Source organism: Bos mutus, chromosome 3 (genome assembly GCF_027580195.1).
Source record: "Bos mutus isolate GX-2022 chromosome 3, NWIPB_WYAK_1.1, whole genome shotgun sequence".
Lineage (NCBI taxonomy): Eukaryota > Metazoa > Chordata > Mammalia > Artiodactyla > Bovidae > Bos > Bos mutus.
Genome location: NC_091619.1, coordinates 99,131,441 through 99,152,747, shown reverse-complemented (window position 1 = coordinate 99,152,747; position 21,307 = coordinate 99,131,441). Strand labels below are relative to the sequence as shown.

Below are 21,307 nucleotides of genomic sequence, written 5' to 3'. Positions count from 1 at the left end.
CTATTGTATCACTTTATCCATGAAAATTTCCTGGATAGGAGGACTATATGAAGAAAGGTCCTTGAGATCTCTTAGAAAGGTTCAGTTTGGTTCAGTCGTGTCCAACTCTTTGCGACCCCATGGACTGCAGCATGCCAAGCTTCCCTGTCCATCACCAAATCTCAGAGCTTGCTCAAACTCATGTCCATCGAGTCACTGATGCCATCCAGCCATCTCATCCTCTGTCGTCCCCTTCTCCTCCTACCTTCAATCTTTCCCGGCATCAGGGTCTTTTCCAAAGAGTCAGTTCTTCACATCAGGTGGCCAAAGTATTGGAGTTTCAGCTTCAGCATCAGTCCTTCCAATAAATATTCCGGACTGATTTCCTTTAGGATGGACTGGTTGGATCTCCTTGCAGTCCAAGGGACTCTCAAGAGTCTTCTCCAACACCATAGTTCAAAAGCATCATAACCTTAGAAAGGTTAGTGCCAAGGAACTTGACAAGTGTCTTATTTCTACTTTTCTATTTCTCTGGACAGTAATCGATACCTCATAGAGTTTCTTGAGGTTGGAGGGGTCCTAACACTCTTGGAAATACTCGCGTTGAATAAGATCAAGGAGGAGGACAAGAAGGAATCCATCAAGCTACTTCAGGTGATTGCAAACTCCGGCAGGAAGTACAAGGAGCTCATCTGTGAAAGCTACGGTGGGTATCATGTAGGACGAGGGTGTCACTCCCCACCCCCATCTCCCTGGGGACCCCCAGAACTGCTAGAGGAAAATGCCCCAGGGACCTGGCTGCACAGGAAGCATTCTGTAGAGTGGACTCACTTAGCTCCCATCCATATTCACCACAAGAAGACCTAGATTTATGACTTTCCTGATTCATCATTTGCTCATATCTTTTCGTGGTAGTTTTGGAAATACTTCATTTCAAATATATCCTTTTTCATGCATCCATTCAGCAAAGAGTTATTGAGTCATTTGTGAATAATTCTAGAAATAAAATTGAACTAAAATTGTTAAATATGGTGCTAGGTATACACTAAATTGGGCTTCCCTGGTGGCTCAATGATAAGAAATCCACCTGCAATACAGGAAATGCAGGTTCAATCCCAGGGTTGGGAAGATCCTTTGGAGAAGGGCATGGCAATCCACTCATTATTCTTGCCTGGAGAATCCCATGGACAGAGGAGCCTGTGGGCTATAGTCCATAGGGTTGCAAAGAGTTGGACACAACTGAAGCAACTGAGCACGCATGCATACTCTAAGGTGCTGGGAATACAAAGCTAAATAAAATACAGTCCTTATCCTCAGAGAGCTTCCAGGGCAGTTAGGAGAGGAAGTCACCCAGTCACTTCAGGGTGTTCCCCAAGCACTCTGCTTGAGACATGCACGGGAGAGGCCATCTCCACGCACCCCTCTCTAAGGTGCATCCCTCACTGCCCTTCTCTCATGTCTTTCTGAGCCTTGGTGTATTTATTCATAAAATGGGACTAACACCTCTCTCTCAGTGTAGTTTCCAGGACTAAATATAGTAGAATTTGTTAAAACATCTAGTGCTGACTGCTACCTACGTGTTAGTTATCATACAACCATCAAACAGGCAAGTTTTATTTGTGCATTTTGCAGAGCCATTTTAAATTTGAAAACAGATTTTGACAAGCTAACATGCCTAGGTTGAAACAAAATCCTCCGGATACATAACCATGAGATGAAAAAAACAGTGATGCAGCATGAGAACAGAGCCTCGATGTTGCTTTGAACAGGACTGGTTAAATAGATCTTAATCCTATTATCTCATATTATATAACCTCAAGTGAGGATACTTTTCATAAACCCCTTCCCACCTGGCATCTCCTCTCTCCTTTGCTCAGGTGTACGATCCATAGCAGAATTTTTAGCAAAGTCCAAGTCAGAAGAGACTCAGGAAGAAGTGCAGGTCCTGTTGGATTCTTTGATCCACGGTAATCCCAAGTACCAGAATCAAGTGTACAAAGGTCTGATAGCTCTGCTGCCGTGTGCATCCCCGAAAGCTCAGCAGCTGGCCCTGCAGACACTCAGGACTGCCCAGGTAAGCCCAGACCACACACTCCAGTGATTCTGATTCCAACTCAGTAATCTGACAATTACCTTCCACAGTTGCACTCCACACAGGCATGAGAAACAGCTCAACCTCCCACTGCCTGTCTGCTGTTCAATCAGCGTTATTTCCAGAAGGCCAGAACAGGGCAGAGTTCGTGTCTCCCAGCAGACTGATTTGTCCTGTTTACTTAAGGATCAGAAAGATGTTGGCAGACTTAAAAGTGGTTGAGACAAGCAACAAGGATGATGGAAGGACCGTAGAAAAGATTAAAGGAGTCAGTTTGATAGGGAAAGAAGCAGGGTGCCATTGTAGGCTGCATGTAAGTGAAGAAAGGAGCCAGATCTCCAATGCATGGGAACACTGCCTTTCTTCCATTGGCTCCTGCCTTCCTCTGGGTGCCCTGGCATACAGAAAGGTCAGCTTTGGGGCATGGTGATGACCACATGAAGACACCATGCCTAGTGAGGCGGGAACACCATGACTGCAAGAGAGGTTTTGAGATGAACCATCTAAAGCTCTCAGTACAGCTCCAGGAGGGGCTGCAGGCAGATAGACAACTAAAAGATCAAAGAGGGACTTCTCTGGTGGTCCAGTGGTTGGGACTTCACCTTCCAATGCAAGGAGTGGGGGTTTGACCCCTAGTTGGTGAGCTAAGATCCAACATGCCTCATGGCCGAAAAGCAAAACATAAAACAGAAACAATATTATAGAAAATTCAATAAAGACTTTAGGGAGTTCCCTGGTGGCTCAGTGGTTAAGAATCCGCTTGCCAATGCAGGGGCCATAGGTTCAATCCCTCAGCCATGAGGAATCCACATGCCTCGAGGAGAGTAAGCCCATGTACTATAACTACTGAGTCAGCACTCTAGGGCCTGACAGCCACAGCTACTGAAGCCTGTGCCCTCTAAAGCCCAAGCTCTGCAACAAGCCACCATAATGAGAAGCCCAAGTAGCGCAATGAAGAGTAGCCCCAAAATAAAGAAAGTAGCCCACAACTAAAGAAAGCCCCACATCCATGAAGACCCATCGCTCTTAAATGGTCCATATTTTTTAAAAAATCTTAAAACAAAAAAGAAAGGCCATCAAGAAGACACCAGTTTTGGACTTTGTGGGTGAGTTGTATCCCACCAAGAGAACAGGAAACATGGATTTGATTTTGGAGGAGTTAGGTTTTTACCCAATAAACTTGATGAGTCTCAATGGCTCCCAAGGGCCCATGTGAGCAGCAGGCCAAGTTGGTTGCAAAGATATAGATGGGTCACTTGTGCAAACAATACTAAATCCTGAGCCCCGCTCCCAGAGAATCTGACAGCTTTCAGGGGGCCTTTAAGTTTCCCCAGGCAATGATGATTCCTAGCTGCACTGAGGAATCACTGCTGGGGACATCTAGTAGAGACGCCCACAGGACAGCAGGAAATTAAAGTCTGAGGCTCCAGAGAGACTCAAATGAAGATGGTCTTTTGTTGGAGTTTCTGAGTGGAGAAGTGGTATCTGAAAGAGTAGAAGTAAGTAAGATCACCCAGGTAGAGTGTACCAAGTAAGAAGAGAAGGAACACCACCAACATTTGAGAGATGAGCTCAGGAAGAAGACCAGTAAAAATCTAATTAGCATTATTATTTCCAGTTCCCATGTTTTCAGTGCCTCCTTCACTGTGCTCAGGGCTTTACTTACACTGTCTCTTTCAGTCTTCACAATGGCTGATGGAGACAAGGACTATTATCCCCTTGACGGGTGGTGGAACCAAGCCTTAGAAGGATGTTCAGTGACTTATTCAAGGCCTCACATGGAAGATATTTACTAAGTGACTATTAAATCCAGCTCTACCTCAAGACCTTATTCTCTCCATATACCATGCTGCCTCTTTGAAAAAGAACCAGAAGCCGTAGAAGGAGAACAGAAAAGCACAGATCTGTGAAAATGAATGGAAAGGAGTTTCAAGAAGCAGGACATGATCGGCTGGCTCAAATACAGTAGAGAGATTGTGTGGGTACAACAGACCTGGGCCCAGCAGGAAAGGTTTTGGTGAATTGGGGGACTATTCAATGGCAGGAAAACAAAAATTATAGCCTCCTGTCAAAGGATACATGGAGGACAGAGACGTGGCTTCCCCTCGGAAGCTTAGGTATAAAGAGGGAGCGAGCAGTAGTGAGAAGAGACAGAGTTGAAGGGCAGTTGCACTGAAGCTGGGTGAGTGTGAGGATGTTTAACGCCGAAGCACAGGAACCCTATGCGCAGGCAGGGGTGGAAGATGCAGACGGGGCGGGGGGCTGCCTGATTGGGTGAGGTCTTGCTGAAGAAGAGACTTAGGATCTTAGATGAGTTCCCTTCTCTTGGGCCTGTGCCCATCCCAGATGGCCAACTGGTGTCTGCACTTCTAGCAATGGCCGGCTAGCCTCCACTGAGTGCCTCCTGAGCCAGGCGGTCCAGTGGCAACCTTGGCAGAGTCTCGGGAGATTTCCGGCTGCCCATCTCCACCCCTCCTCTCCAGAAGAAATGAACCTCTTCAGTGTGGGGGCCAAGGCCCCGTGACTCACTGCTGCTCGCCTGTCCCTGCCAACTCCCCATTCAGCCAGGCCGCCTGGCTGTTTGGAAGTCAGCTTTTCACTTCTCTCAGTTGGACTAGATGGAAAGAGTAACCAACTTGTTCCCCTGTCTGTCTTGCCAGTCAATCATCGGGACCACACACCCCAGCATCGTGGACTGCGTGCTGAAGGTGCTCTGCACGATGCACTTGGAAGTCCAGTATGAAGGTAAGGGAGATGGGCGGGTCTGCTCCAGATGGCCGAAGGTGGCCACGAGAACTAGGCAGACTGGCTCTGAGACGTTTTCTCCTATTCACAAAGAGTCTTATTGAATGTCCAAGACAGCCTCTGCAGACGGAAGGTGCTACCTTGGTAATGATGGGCAAGTTATGCAGAAAATGACAGTCACGTTCTGCACTAGGAATCAGCCACATGCTCTTGCAGTTGTTAAAATCTTCCTGGGTCCAGGGCTGGCTCTGGTTCCCGGACTTATGTGGCACATCACCTCCAATAGAAATCACCCTGAGGACTGTTCTTCTAAGAAACTAGATTGAATAATGGTAGTATTAATAGGTTTTTATTTATTGGGGTCGCCTATGCGCCAGCCACTTTCCATGCATCATTCCATTTAATTCTCAAAATAACCACAAGAGTATAGATTCTGGCACATATTAGATATTCAAATGTTCAAATGAATGAATGGTGGGGGTTGGCATTTTTATGTTTTTCAAGCTAAAGCACTGAAGCACAGAGAGATGAAGGATGCTGTTACACACGTTTATACAGCTAACCAGATTCAAACCAGAGCTGTCTGACTCCAAAGCCTGTGCTTTTAAAATGTAGCACATGGCAGGTGTTTATAGGATATTATTTTTCTTCCCTGCTCCTACAATGGTTCAGAAAAGGGAGATTCTGTTTTCAACAGGAGAGATCAAAGAGGGATTCTCTGAGAAGGTGGTATTTGAGCTGAGCCTTCGAGATGGGAAGATTAGGGAAGGTAGAAAGAGGAGGAGAGCATTCTGGAAAGGAGCCTGGTGTCAAGGCCTAGACACGGGGAAGTACAAGATGTGTCTAGGGAATGGCAGGGAGGCCATTTGGTGGAGGTTTGGTAGAGGTCTCACTCCAGGAAGACCTAGGAAGGTAGGCCAGGACCAGATCGTGGAGTTCCTAGAATGCCAGATGGCATTGCGAGCCAGCACTGCAGGGAGACTAGAGGCTGGAGGCCAGCTGGAAGGCCTTTGTTCAGACAGCAAAATGGACTGTGCTGATCTAGCTGGGGAGAGAGGCCCCAGCAAGAGAGAGGAGGGACATGACTGGGGACCACCTAGGTGGCCCAGCCAAGGAGGCCAGGACAGGGAGGCCTGCCAGATAGGAAGGGCCACCTGTGTCCAGGAGGACAGGCTGAACCCTCAGGTCCAGGAAGCCTGGGGGTGGGCAGAAAGAGTATACAGGCACTGGAGTTAAGGTATGCACCTGAGATCCTGGGGTTCACTTCCAGCCTAGATTATTTTTTCAGAAGCAGTGTTGAAATTGAATGTCTGTCTTATCTTGCCTTCAGCAGCACTGTCTACTTTGTATTTGTTTGACCCCTGCAGGGATACATGGAAGCCTATGTTGATTAGCAGTGCCATGTTGGAATTGGAGCAGTCTCCTAGCTGGGGAGGAGTCACCGGTGAGGGAGTGGAGTGGTGGAGGCACCTAGGTCAAGGTCAGGCCCAGTAGAGAGTTGTAGCTGGCATTGGAGCAAGGGGGTGAGCTGGCGGTAGAATCATGTCAGGAGACTTAATCATACAACCTGGAGAAGACTAGATTGTGTGGCTCTGTGACCTCCCTCCCCTCGCCCCCTCCATGTGGCAAAGTGACCACTCCCACTCATCCATCACTTCCCAGCTTAAGCTTTCTTCACTGAGGCCTTTCCAGACCTGTCTTCAACCCTATCCAAATGTCAGCCTGCATCCTTTTCCCACCTTTCACCCCTCTCCCCTCCAGCACCTCCCTCCCCTGGAGCAGTTATCTCCAGAATATACCGCCCTTTACATAGACAGTGAACAGTTTTCTTGTAGCTCGTGTTGCTTGCTCCTAATACCCTCAGCACAGTCCCCAGCATAGGTTAGGTCCTGGGTACATGTCTGCTGAGTGGATGAGAGAAGGAGTCCTCCCATGCACACTGTATTAGTGAGCAGCTTCAGGCCTGGGATGGGGTCTGATTCATCTTTCTCCAGCTCAGGGCCTGACAAAAAAAGGGTGGTACACACTATAAGTTTGTTGAATAAATTTATGGAAAATATGGCTTAGCTTCAGTTTTTCCAATAAAGCCCTCCAGAGCTGAACTGGCCTACCTTCTTCCCATACTGGACCCCATCTTGAGTCCCTCTGTTTTTATTAGTTAACAACCTGTTCTGTCAGAGGCCGCAGGGGCCTGAAGCTTTGGACTGCCTTCTTGGTTTGATGTCTGCTGGTGTGATAACAGCAAAACTGTGCACCTAAAAATAATTTCAGATAAGCCAGACTCATAACTGGGTACAAGAAACGTCTGTTGAATTAAAGAATTACTCTTCCTTTTTTTACCAGGCGCTTTCAAAATAGTCTTTGTGTCCCTGGGAATTCAGAGCTTGCATGTGTGTTGATTGTCCACTAGGGGGAACTCTTTCACAAGATGGGTGGAGCGGAAGTTAAAGGCAAGAATACAGTTCTCTGGAGAAGGAAATGGCAACCCATTCCAGTATTCTTGCCTGGAGAATCCCCACGGACAGAGGAGCCTGGCGGGCTACAGTCCATGGGGTCGCAAAGAGTCCGACACGACTTAAGCGACTTAGCAGGCAGGCATACAGTTCTCAGTTTCCACAGCAACTCCGCCAAGGGCGGGGGCGGGAAGGTCTGACGGGCCTTAGGTGGGGCCCTAACAGCAGTGACTGGATAGGACGACCAGAGATTAATTTCTCTGAGTTTGAGGACACCAAATTGCATGGCCAAGGTGGAGCACTCCCCGTCACCAACCCGCGCCCCCAGGATGACGGCAACATCAGGGGACACAGACGATATGGCTGAAGGGACTAACCTTTGTAAGGGTAGGGTTGGTTTCTTCTTTAAAAAAAAAAACAAGTATTGACTGAACATTTGTGGTGTGCCAAGTACTATACCAAGCCCTGGGGTTTTGTTTGCCTTTGTTTGTATTGGAGGAGAAAAAGGAATAGTTTGGAAGGAGGAAGGTATGGAGGCTGTGCTCTCTGCCCTGTGTGCTGTGTGGTGGTCGGTGGAGGTAGGGGGAGGACATCCTTCCCTGAGGAGGCTCCAGGTGAAGTGGGCTCTCAGGGAGAGTCCCACTGAGAACAGAAGGTGAAGAGGCTCAGAGGGCCTGGTGACCCTTGTCCTTTGCCATGGGTGTCTGCGATGGAGAGGCCAGGAGATGACTTCACCTCCTTTTACACTGAGAACCCCACCTTCCCACCTCCAAGCCTACCAACCTGCCTGGCAGGCCACCCACCTTCTCTCTTCTCTTTCCCTGTACAGCTGACTGTCCCTGCTCCCATCACAGGCCCCCCACTTCTTCTGCTTGTTCTCTGAAGCACATTCCCTCAGTCTTCTCTTCTGAAGCTGCCCCCTCCCTTTTTCTCTGGCAGTTCATCTCCATTCACATGTAGACATGCTCTGTAGATGGCAATTATTCCTCAATAAAGCTGGTAAATTTTTAAAATATTTTTTAAAATAGGCTGCATATCACCCATCTTCAAAATGAGTCCCTCCTTGCTAACCTATGGATTAAACAATATGTGAAAGACATAACCCACCCCCCCAAATAAGATTAATTTATCCTGTTTAGGAATGCACAGTTCCAAGTTCCTTGACTTCAAGTTCCCCTCCAGCTCCATTTTTCCATTTGCTTCCTACATGATCTCACAGTTGCTTTTGACCCAGTTGGTCAAAAAACAACTCACTCTCTTCTCTCAGCTTCTGTGATACAATATTGATTTTTCCTCCTGCAGTCTGGTTTCACCAAGTCTCCTTTGCTGGTTTTTACTATTTCTCTTACTAGACTGTTGGGTCAGCCTATGTCCCACCTCTATAGCAACACCTTCTCCCTGTGTGATTTTGCTTGTTGTTGTTCAATCTCTCAGTCATGTCCGACTCTTTGCGACCCCATGGACTGCAGCATGCCAGGCTTCCCTGTCCTTCACCATCTCCCAGAAATTGCCCAAACTCATATTCATTGAGTCAATGATGCCATCCAACCATCTCATCCTCTGTTGCCCCCTTCTCCTCCTGCCCTCAGTCTTTCCCAGCATCAAGTTCTTTTCCAGTGAGTCAGGTCTTCACATCACATGGCCAAAATATTAGAGTTTCAGCTTCAGTATCAGTCCTGCCAATGAATATTCAGGGTTGATTTCCTTTAGGATTGACTGGTTTGATCTCCTTGCTGTCCAAGGGACTCTCAAGAGTCTTCTCTAGCACAACAGTTTGAAAGCATCAATTCTTTGGTTGCTCAGCCTTCTTTATGGTCCAACTCTCACACCCATATGTGACTACTGGAAAAACCTAGCTTTGACTAGATGGACCTTTGTCAGCAAAGTGATTTTTGTCTAGTCCCATGGCTTTACACACCACATGTATGTGTTATGTATTCAGCTACCAAGTCTGTACCTCTGGCCTTGATCTCTCCCCTGAAATCTCCATGAATGTCTAATAACATCTGAAATGTATAGCCAAAACAGAACTCTTGATTTTTGTTGTAGGAGAACAAGAGAATGATCATATCCTAGGTCTCTGGAGAATCCCTGGGACAGGCCACCAAGTGAGAGTCAGGAAAAAATTCAAGAGTGAGTCAAAGTAAAGTGAAAGCAGGATTTGATTTCCATAGGCAGAATACAGTCAGACTCAGAAAGTTTGAGCCTCCCTTGGGTGCAGGAGGGGTTAGTTTTTATGGGCTGGGTCATTTCATAGGCTCTTAAGTGGGAGGATTATTTATTTGAGGGAAGGAGTAAGGATTTCTAGCAATTGGGCCACCACCCATTTTTTGACCTTTTAGGGTCAGCCTTGGAGCTATCATGGGGCCTGTGGGTGTATTATTTAGCATATGCTAATGTATTACAAAGGACAGAAATGGCATGGACCTAACAGAAGCATAAGATATTAAGAAGAGGTGGCAAGAATACACAGAAGAACTGTACAAAAAAGATCTTCATGACCAAGATAATCACGATGGTGTGATCACTGACCTAGAGCCAGACATCCTGGAATGTGAAGTCAAGTGGGCCTTAGGAAGCATCACTATGAACAAAGCTAGTGGAGGTGATGGAATTCCAGTTGAGCTATTCCAAATCCTGAAAGATGATGCTGTGAAAGTGCTGCACTCAATATGCCAGCAAATTTGGAAAACTCAGCAGTGGCCACAGGACGGGAAGAGGTCATTCCAATCCCAAAGAAAGGCAATGCCAAAGAATGCTCAAACTACTGCACAATTGCACTCATCTCACGTGCTAGCAAAGTAATGCTCAAAATTCTCCAAGCCAGGCTTCAGCAATATGTGAATCGTGAACTTCCAGATGTTCAAGTTGGTTTTAGAAAAGGCAGAGGAACCAGAGATCAAATTGCCAACATCTACTGGATCATGGAAAAAGCAAGAGAGTTCCAGAAAAACATCTATTTCAAAATCTGCTTTATTGACTATGCCAAAGCCTTTGACTGTGTGGATCACAATAAACTGTGGAAAACTCTGAAAGAGATGGGAATACCAGACCACCTGACCTGCCTCTTGAGAAACCTATATGCAGGTCAGGAAGCAACAGTTAGAACTGGACATGGAACAACAGACTGGTTCCAAATAGGAAAAGGAGTACATCAAGGCTGTATATTGTCACCCTGCTTATTTAACTTATATGGAGAGTACATCATGAGAAACGCTGGGCTGGAAGAAGCACAAGCTGGAATCAAGATTGCCAGGAGAAATCTCAATAACCTCAGATATGCAGATTACACCACTCTGATGGCAGAAAGTGAAGAGGAACTAAAAAGCCTCTTGATGAAAGCAAAAGTGGAGAGTGAAAAAGTTGGCTTAAAGCTCAACACTCAGAAAACGAAGATCATGGCATCTAGTCCCATCACTTCATGGGAAATTGCCGGGGACCAGCCCCGGCTGATCCAGGGTATTCGAAGGAGAGACGGCGTAGGCGAAGATCAGGAAACAACTGCTTAATTAAACGTTAATTAAGAATATAAAGAGTACTAGAATGAGGATAGCTCAGTGAGGAAATTCAGTGGAGAAAAGAGGCTGAAATAAGGATAGCTCAGTGAGGAAATTCAGTGTAGAAAAGAGGCTGAATAATTCAGCCAGAAGGTAAGAGAAAGAATGACATGGTGAGACCAAGTTTCGGCGAACAAGGCCCGCACTTTATTTTCCAAAGTAGTTTTTATACCCCAAGCTATGCATAGAGGATAATGGGGGAAGGGGTAGAGTCAGGCAGCAAGCCAGGCCCTCTGCCCGCAAACCCATCATATGCAAAAGCTTAGGTGATCTGCATCATCCTCTGGCCCGGAGGCCTGTCAACATTCCAAGACCTTTTCTTCAGAAAACTTATCTCTCTCTAAAGGTGATTGGTCAGGAGCCACCCTCCAAAAGCATTAGACAAAGTTGCATTCCCACAGCGCAAAGGTGTGGTGGGCTATAACAAGAAAAAGAATCAACTCAAGGGTCCCAGGTTACAAACATTAAAGCCACTACTTACACCAATTATATCAATCAATACACTGCCAGGGACACAGCAGGCAAGGGACACGGAAACTCAGCAGCAAACATTGGCCCAACAAGTGAAAATCCCTTCACCAATACAATTTCCAATCAATCTTCCAACTACTCAAAAGAATCTGTGTTTAGACAGTTTAGAACATCTCCTGCCTCTCACAGTTGGGAGGCTCTGAACAATCACATGCGGCCGGAAAAACCTATTCAGGCAGGCTAGAGGACTTCCAAAGGAGCTTGCAGGTTAAACACTGTCACACCCAGGAATTATCAACCGGAACTGCAAGCCAACTCTTTTTTCAGAGAGAGGCAGCGGGGGACAGCCCCCCGTAAAGTCAGAGGTGCAGGCGAAAGCCCAAAGCAGAAAGTAGGCAGACCCTGGTCCCAGGGGTATGTGCTCGAGAATTTCCAGGGGGACTCCTGAAGCTCGATCCCGCCCCCGCGCATGCCGAGCCTCCCTCCCCATGACCCCTGCCGTGGGCGGAGTTCCTCACACTGGCCACCGGCGATCCTGAAAGACGATGCTGTGGAAAGTGCTGCACTCAACATGCAATATGCCGGCTCCCGGCAGGAAATAGATGGAGAAACAGTGGAAACAGTGTCAGACTTTATTTTTCTGGGCTCCAAAATCACTGCAGATGGTGACTGCAGCCATGAAATTAAAAGACTCTTACTCCTTGGAAGGAAAGTTATGGCCAACCTAGATAGCATGTTGAAAAGCAGAGAGACATTACTTTGCCAACAAAGGTCCGTCTAGTCAAGCCTATGGTTTTTCCAGTGGTCATGTATGGATGTGAGAGTTGGACTGTGAAGAAGGCTGAGCACCGAAGAATTGATGCTTTCGAACTGTGGTGTTGGAGAAGACTCTCGAGAGTCCCTTGGACTGCAAGGAGATCCAACCAGTCCATTCTAAAGGAGATCAGTCCTAGGTGTTCTTTGGAAGGAATGATGCTAAAGCTGAAACTCCAATACTTTAGCCACCTCATGAGAAGAGCTGACTCATTGGAAAAGACTCTGGTGCTGGGAGGGAATGGGGGCAGGAGGAGAAGGGGATGACAGAGGATGAGATGGCTGGATGGCATCACCGACTGGATGGATGTGAGTTTGAGTGAACTCTGGGAGTTGGTGATGGACAGGAAGGCCTGGCGTGCTGCAGTTCATGGGATCGCAAAGAGTCGGATACGACCGAGGGACTGAACTGAACTGAACTGAACTGAATGTATTACAATGAGTGTATAATGAAGCTCAAAGTCTACTGGAAGTTGAATGTTTCACCATCTTGGGCCTAGTAGGGTGTAACCAGTTTTTGTCCTATCCTGTTTTTCTCAACACCCATGTCATTCTTTAAAAGTTGTGCCCTGCCCCCTTCCCTCCTGTCTTATTTTCTTCCCCAAACTTGTTCTTTCTCCTATTTTCAGTAAAAGCTACCACCACCAACCCAATTGCTCAAGAAAAAGTATAGGACTGATACCAGATGACCGACTTTCTCTCACCTCCCACCCATTCCATCCTTGTCAAGTCCTCAAGGCTCTGCCTCCACTTACCTTCTCTGTTCCCACTGTGATCACCTAGGCTAACCCACCATCCTGTTGATAGCTTATGGTGAATGGTGTCAGATTTGTGATCACCAAAGAAGAAAATTTCGCTTTGGGACCAGGGACCAGGATTGATCACTCAAGAGGTTTTGTGTAGTAGAGTTTTATTAAAGTGAGAAAGGGACAGACAAAGCTTCTGATGTAGACATCAGAAGGGGATGGAGAGTGCCCCAATCCCTAGTCTTAGCAACAAAATTATATACTTTTTAATTGGTTATTACAATAAAGCAAAAGACTGCCTCAAGGTTGTAAAGACCTTACTAGACCCACTCCCATAATATATATTTTAAGATAACAGGATTAGTCAGAAAGTTTTCCAGAAGGAGAAACGTGTCCTCAAGCAGGATACATTATTATTATATACTCCTTACTAAGGAATGTAGGAAAAAACATTTGTCCTCTCCTCCTCCTTGAGAATTCCAGACCCCTATCTCCTCCTTGAGAGCCCCAGACCCCTTTCTCCTCCTCGGGGACCCTGGACTTCTTCTCAACCTGCCTAGGAATTGACTCTCTCATTCCCCCCTTTTCTTTTAGGAGAATTATGTTGCCAAGGGAAAGGAGCATCATTTCATTCCATAACTACTTCCTTCCATCCCTAAATTGTTAAGGCAACATATTCTTCTAACCCTCATATTAAGAGTCTCTGATCCAGGATCCCCAAGTAATAGTTGGAGGTGGCCGTGGCACTCATAGGAGCCTGGATAACCATTTGTAACTTAAAAGCTTTCAGACAGTTAGAAACAAACCCTGTTTTACAGTTACAGATATAAGGCAAAACGGTCATTAAGCCAAGTTAAAACTTAATCAAAATTAAAAGTCACATTATGTCCATAGTTAAGGTACAATATGTTAAACCAGTCCCTCTTAGGATTGTTAGATGTCATCAGATCAAGAAGAGGCATCACATATGATTGTTGTTGGTGAAGGTATTCGCAGAGTTGAAGAAGTCCTTTCCTTGAAGTGGAGAAACCCACCACAGGAAGCCTTCCACTGATGAAGAGGCGAGTGGTCTGCAGACCCAGCAGTTAGACCGATTGTGGAATGCAGCATAGGAGTAAGCCCAGGACAGGAAGTCATTGTCTTGAGGATCAAACGGCAGACCCAGGATTTTTGCAGTCAGCAGAAGCAGGCTGACATAGATTATCAGGCCCATTTGAAAAGTACAAAGCCAGAGCATAGCAAGTAAAGACATAAAATGACATCACTTAGTTCTGGTCAGGGTGCCACCTCTTAACTTGAGTGTGATGTACCCACAAATCAATTCCTGGCACTTTGACTGCTGTGGGAAAAGAAAGAATAACCTGGCAAGGGCCTTCCCAGAGGGGCTCAAGGGATTGGCCCCCAAATCTCAATGTTTTTATCAGGGCCTCAGTTCCTGGCTCAAAGAGAGGCTGGCTTGACTCAGAGGCTGGGTCAGGAGTCACCTCCCAGAGTTCCGTTAATGCCTGTTGAAATGCTGAGAGCTGAGTTACATAATTAGCTAATTCCAAGGCTTCAGGGTCTATAACAATGTCTGTGCATAAGAAGACCCTTACATTCAAATACATTCAAAGGGGGACAGTTCCTCCTTTGGGGGAGCAGTTCAAGCCCTCATTAAAGCTATGGGTAGAGCTTTAAACCAATTGTCCTGCATCTCTTGAGTTAATTTGCGCAGATGTCTCTTAATAATGTCATTAGCTTTTTCAACCTTTCCTGAGGATTGGGGTCTCCAGAAACAGTGTAAGTAATATTCTATTCCTAGAGCTTTTGACACCCCCTGAGTTACAGCAGCTTTAAAGGCTGAGCCACTGTCACTCTGAAGGCTCTGTGGCAGGCCAAACCTGGAAATAATTTCATGGATTAAAATTCTTATAACCTCCTTAGCCTGTTCACTATGACAGGAAAAAGCCTCGATCCATCCAGTAAGCAAGAATCCACCCAAACCTGTAAGCAAGAATACCCATTAGCTTTTGGCGTTTGAGTAAAACCAATTTCCCAGTCCTCTCCAGGATATTTCCACTTCGTTGTAACCCAGATTTTGCTAGCTTTTCAGTGTTTGAGTTATTTTTCTGACACACCTCACATCTTTTGATAATGTTCTTTAAAGTTTTCATTACACTTCTACCTTCAAACAAACGAGAAGCCATCTGGTAAGTACTCTCAATACCTAAATGAAAACTCTGGTATAAACCCTTAAGAATTTTCCATTGAGCATTTTCAGGAATTATTAATCATCCATCCTCGGACTGTAACCATCCTTTATTGGTAATCTTTGCTCCTCTTTTCTCATATCTTTTTAATTCTTCCTTAGTATATGGTGGTTTTTCCTGTTCCACAGGACCTGTTCAGATCAAAGGCATCTGCAGTGAAGGGGTTTCACAAAGCACCACCTTCCTGGCTTGACAGTCAGCCAGCTGATTACCTTAGGCTACTTTACTCCCATCCCTGCTGTGCCCTTTGCAATGGATAACAGCTACTTCTTTAGAACAATACATACAGTTAAAAGTCTCTCAATCTCTCTGAAATGCTTAACAGATTCTCCTGTTGCCATTTTAAACTGTCTTTCTTTCCATATTGCAGCATGAGCCCTTAAAGTCAAATAAGCATTCTTAGAATCAGTGTAGATATTTACTTGCTGCCCTTTGCTTAACCCTAGAGCTCAGGTCAGAGCTACAAGCTCCACTAGCTGAGCACTCATTTCCTGGGTGAGAGATTTTGCTTCTAAAACCTGTTCAGCCATCACCACGGCATAACCTGCTTTACACTTCCCATGCCGAACAAAAGAACTGCCATCTGTAAATATTTCCATGTCAGGATTGTCTAATGGGGTATCCATTAGATCTTCCTGAGCTGCATAGTTTAAAGTTAGAAACTGGGAACAATCATGATCAGGTGTTTCATTTTCTTTCTCAGGAAGGAAAGTGGCAGGATTTAAATTTCCACAAACTTTGAGCTTAGTTATTGGTCCTTCTAACAACAATGACTGATATTTAAGAAGCCTACTATCTGTCATCCAAGTATTAATCTTAGAGTTAAAGATTCCACTCACATCATGAGAAGTCAGTACAGTAAGATTTCACCCATTGATTATTTTGAGAGCTTCGAGTGTTAATAAAGCAGTTGCCACGATTATACTTAGAGTGGCCACCCAGGTGACACTACATCTAATTCTCTGCTCAGATACGCTATAGGTTGCTGGTGAGGCCCTTGGGGTTGTTTGGAACTCTAAATGGGCGGTCTGAATCTCAGTTTGGGCTTTTACTGAGACCAAGACAACCCTTCCTGGGTGTGTTCCCTGACTTTCAGTTTGCTCAGTTTGGAGCCCCGGGTATGGGGGCAAAGTAGGAGGACTAGAGGGAGCTGAAGGTTTCATATCCAAATCTATACCCTTAGGACATAAGTCCGCCATGTCTCGCAGAGAGAAAATGGCAACATATATGCTACCTCTATCCATTTCCCTTGTTTTCTACAGAACAAGTCTAATTGTAAAACAGTATTATAATTAAGAGACCCTCCAACCGGCCACCATTCACCATCCTCCAATGGATACCATGGCCATTCAGTATCACAGAAGATCAGGCATGTCTTTTTTAAACTCTGGGGATCAAACTTGTCCCAGTTTTTCAAGATACAGTTCAAAGGAGTGAGGCTGGAATTGTTAGCTCCCATCTGTAAGAGAGAAAAAAAAACGACCAGTGCATCTTTCTACTGGAGGTATCCCTCCTTGCTCTAGATGGGGGAATGGACAGACTTTACACTGAAGCTTTCCTTCCCTGGTCAGACTTAGTCTGTCTCTTACCAATGCAGGCACCGCACTTGTCCCTCCTGGCTCTACCACCGAGACGGGGTGGAGATGCGCCAGGGGTAGACCTGATGGCATCCTTGACTGACGTCCAGTTCCTCACCGCTAAAACCTTGCTTACCTCTGTTGCCACCTGGGGTGCAATCAAAGTAACCTTCCAGAATGCCTCCCAAGCTAAGGCTGCTCGGGGAAACATTCATCTCCTGAGTGCCTGTGCATGACCCTGAGTATATTCCTGACCACAATAAAACCGGTACAAACATAAAACCAATATGTTCCTTCCAAGCATCACCACACCAGTACAAGTGATAGCAAAAGAGATGGTGAAGGGCTGGCCAGTGAGTAAAAAGTTATTTTTGTCCTTGAGTTATTAGGGTCAGTCCTTCCAGTTCATTCCCACAGATTCCACAGAAATAATATCTAAGGAGTTGGGACAAAAGCCACTGAAGAGCCTCCTCCGGTCCACTAAGAGCTAGTGCTACCAAAGGAAGAGGCCCATTGCACTTTCAATCTGACCAGATCCTGCAATTCCCAACCCGTGTCCTCAAAAACCTTATGGTCACCAGCAGTGCTTCTATCTACATAGATCGGAGGCACAGCCATAACAAAGACTCACTTTTAGGTCTCTGGCCCCTGAGGCAGGCAGCCAAGAGAGAGACCTCTAGCCTGAGAGACATTCCTGGAGCTAGAGCTTGGCCTCACTCCCAAATGTACTCTTGTAATTTTTGGCTCCTAGCAAGGCTGGCGCTTCCATACACGGGGTCTAGGTAAAAGTACATAGTAACGGCATGGATCACAAGTCCCTTGAAAGTCCTAATCCGACAGATTAGGTTAGCAGTTCTAGTTCCCCAAGCAATTACGAAATGGTCAAAGAGACCAGGAAAAGGTGACCAAGAAAGGAAAGTTCAGTCCACACGCTTCACCCATTTCTGGTCGCTCCCCTCACAGGGACCTTGGGTGTCTCTTGACATTGGCAGGTCAGATTAATCCCCCGACAGGGTTCTCCTTTCTGGGGCTGCCTTTGGTCATTACGAGGCACCGCAAAACTGCAGAGCAGGGCTCATCACTTGCTTCAAGCAGGGCATGCATTCATTCACACAGGCACCCTGTAGAGTTAGTAAAGTAAAGCAGAAAACGTGTATACTGAGAAAGCAGAGAGTCTAGAGCTCTGAGTGTTCTTACCTTGTTCTGAAGATCCCAGATGAGTGCCCAAGATGATGATTTACAGTAAATGGTGTCAGATTTGTGGTCTCCAAAGAAGAAGATTTCACTTTGGGACCAGGGACCAGGCTTAATCACTCAAGAGCTTTTGTGTAGCAGAGTTTTATTAAAGTGAGAAAGGGACAGACAAAGCTTCTGACACAGACATCAGAAGGGGATGGAGAGTGCCCCAATCCCTAGTCTTAGCAACAAAATTATATACTTTTTAATTGGTAATAACAATAAAGCAAAAGACTGTCTCAAGGTTGTAAAGACCTTACTAGACCCACTCCCATAATATACATTTTAAGATAACAGGATTAGTCAGAAGGTTTTCCGGAAGGAGAAACATGTCCTCAAGCAGGATTCATTATTGTTATATAATCCTTACTAAGGAATATAGGAAAAAACATCTGTCCTTTCCTCCTCCTTGAGAATTCCAGAGCCCTATCTCCTCCTTGAGAGCCCCAGACCCTTTTCTCCTCCTCGGGGACCCTGGACTTCTCAACCTGCCTAGGAATTTGCTCTGTCAATTCAGTTCAGTTCAGTTGCTCAGTTGTGTCCAACTCTCTGCAACCCCATGGACTGCAGCATGCCAGGCCTCCCTGTCCATCACCAACTCCTGGAGTTTACTCAAACTCTTGGCCATTGAGTCGGTGATGCCATCCAACCATCTCATCCTCTGTTGTCCCCTTCTCCCACCTTCAATCTTTCCAAGCATCAGGGTCTTTTCCAGTGAGTCAGATCTTGCCATCAGATGGCCAAAGTATTGGAGTTTCAGCTATAGATCAGTCATTCCAATGAATATTCAGAACTGATTTCGTTTAGGATGGACTGTTTGGATCTCCTTGCAGTCCAAGGGAGTCTTCTCCAACACCACAGTTCAAAAGCATCAATTCTTTGGCACTCAGCTTTCTTTGTAGTCCAACTCTCACATCCAGACATGACTACTGGAAAAACCATAGCTTTGACTAGACAGACCTTTGTTGGCAAAGTAATGTCTCTGCTTTTTAATATGCTGTCTAGGTTGGTCATAACTTTTCTTCCAAGGAGCAAACATCTTTTAACTTCATGGCTGCAGTCACCATCTGCAGTGATTTTGGAGCCTCCCAAAATAAAGTCTCTCACTGTTTGCATTGTTTCCCCACTATTTGCCAGGAAGCAATGGGACCAGATGCCATGATCTTAGTTTTCTAAATGTTGACTTTTAAGCCAACTTTTTCACTCTCATCTTTCACTTTCATCAGAAGGCTCTTTAGTTCTTCTTCACTTTCTGCATAATGGTGGTGTCATCTGCATATCTGAGGTTATTGCTATTTCTCCCGGCAATCTTGATTCCAGCTTGTGCTTCATCCAGCCCAGCGTTTCTCATGATGTACTCTCCATATAAGTTAAATAAGCAGGGTGACAATATACAGCCTTGACATACTCCTTTCCCAATTTGGAACCAGTCTGTTGTTCCTTGTCCAGTTCTAACTGTTGCTTCCTGACCTGCATACAGATTTCTCAAGAGGCAGGTCAGGTGGTCTGGTATTCTCATCTCTTTAAGAATTTTCCACAGTTTGTTTTGATCTACACAGTCAAAGGCTTTGGCAGTCAATAAAGCACAAATAGATGTCTTCAGGAACTCTCTTGCTTTTTTGATGATCCAATAGATGTTGGCAATTTGATTTCTGGTTCCTCTGCCTTTTCTAAATCCAGCTTGAACATCTGTAAGTTCATTGTTCATGTACTGTTGAAGCCTGGCCTGGGGAATTTTGAGCATTACTTTGCTAGCGTGTGAGATGAGTGCAATTGTGCAGTAGTTTGAACATTCTTTGGCATTGCCTTTCTTTGGGATTGGAATGAAAACTGACCTTTTCCAGTCCTATGGCCACTGTATAGGAGAAGGCCATGGCACCCCACTCCAGTACTCTTGCCTGGAAAATCCCATGGACGGAGGAGCCTGGTGGGCTGCAGTCCATGGGGTCGCTAAGAGTTGGGCACAACAGAGCGACTTCACTTTCACTTTTCACTTTCCTGCATTGGAGAAGGAAATGGCAACCCACTCCAATGTTTTTGCCTGGAGAATCCCAGGGACGGGGGAGCCTGGTGGGCTGCCGTCTATGGGGTCGCACAGAGTCAGACATGACTGAAATGACTTAGCAGCAGCAGCATGGCCACTGCTGAGTTTTCCAAATTTGCTGGCATATTGAGTGCAGCATTTTTACAGCACCATCTTTTAGGATTTGAAATAGTTCAACTGGAATTCCATCACCTCCACTAACTTTGTTCATAGTGATTTTTCCTAAGGCCCCCTTGACTTTGAATTCCAGGATGTCTGGCTCTAGGTGAGTGATCACACCATCATAATTATCTAGGTTGTGAAGATCTTTTTTGTACAATTCTTCTGTGTATTCTTGCCACCTCTTCTTAATATCTTCTGCTTCTGTTAGGTCCATACCATTTCTGTCCTTTATCAAGCCCATCTTTGCATGAAATGTTCCCTTGGTATCTCTAATTTTCTTGAAGAGATCTCTAGTCTTTCCCATTCTATTGCTTTCCTCTATTTCTTTGCACTGATCACTGAGGAAGGCTTTCTTATCTCTCCTTGCTATTCTTTGGAACTCTGCATTCAAATGGATATATCTTTCCTTTTCTCCTTTGCCTTTCATTTCTCTTCTTTTCACGGCTATTTGTAAGGCCTCCTCAGACAACCATTTTGCCTTTTTGCATTTCTTTTTCTTGGGGATGGTCTTGATCCCTGCCTCCTGTACAATGTCACGAACCTCTGTCCATAGTTCTTCAGGCACTCTATCGAATCTAATCTCTTGAATCTATTTCTCACTTTCACTGTATAATTGTAAGGGATTTGATTTAGGTCATACCTGAATGGTCTAGTGGTTTTCCCTACTTTCTGAAATTTAAGTCTGAATTTGGCGATAAGAAGTTCATGACCTGAGCCACAGTCAGCTCCTGGTTTTGTTTTTTGCTGATTGTATAGAGCTTCTCCATCTTTGACTGCAAAGAATATAATCAATCTGATTTCAGTATTGACCATCTGGTGATCTTCATGTATAGAGTCTTCTCTTGTGTTATTGGAAGAGGGTGTTTGCTATGACCGGTGCATTCTCTTGGCAGAACTCTGTTAGCCTTTGCCCTGCTTCATTCTGTACTCCAAGGTCAAGTTTGCCTGTTACTCCAAGTATTTCAGGGCTTCCCTTGTGGCTTAGCTGGTAAAGAATCTGCCTGCAATACAGGAGACCTGGGTTTGATCCCTGGGTTGGGAAGATCCCCTGGAGAAGGGAACTGCTACCCACTTCAGTATTCTGGCCTGGAGAATCCCATGGACTGTATAGCCCCCTTGGGGTCACAAAGAGTTGGTTGGGATTCCCTGGTGGCTCAGATGATAAAGCATCTGTCTGCAATGC

At 45.6% G+C, this 21,307-nt stretch overlaps 1 protein-coding gene across 2 annotated transcripts in view; it reads left to right on the top strand.

Annotated features, from left to right (window-relative positions):
• Window positions 1-21,307, top strand: part of ARMH1 (armadillo like helical domain containing 1) — a 62,430-nt gene that overhangs the window by 25,513 nt on the left and 15,610 nt on the right. For both annotated transcript variants that reach the window (XM_070365019.1, XM_070365022.1), the window contains exons 5-7: window positions 519-685; window positions 1,857-2,053; window positions 4,732-4,816. In XM_070365019.1, the coding sequence (XP_070221120.1) occupies window positions 519-685; window positions 1,857-2,053; window positions 4,732-4,816 (449 nt within the window). The remainder of the gene's footprint in view (window positions 1-518; window positions 686-1,856; window positions 2,054-4,731; window positions 4,817-21,307) is intronic.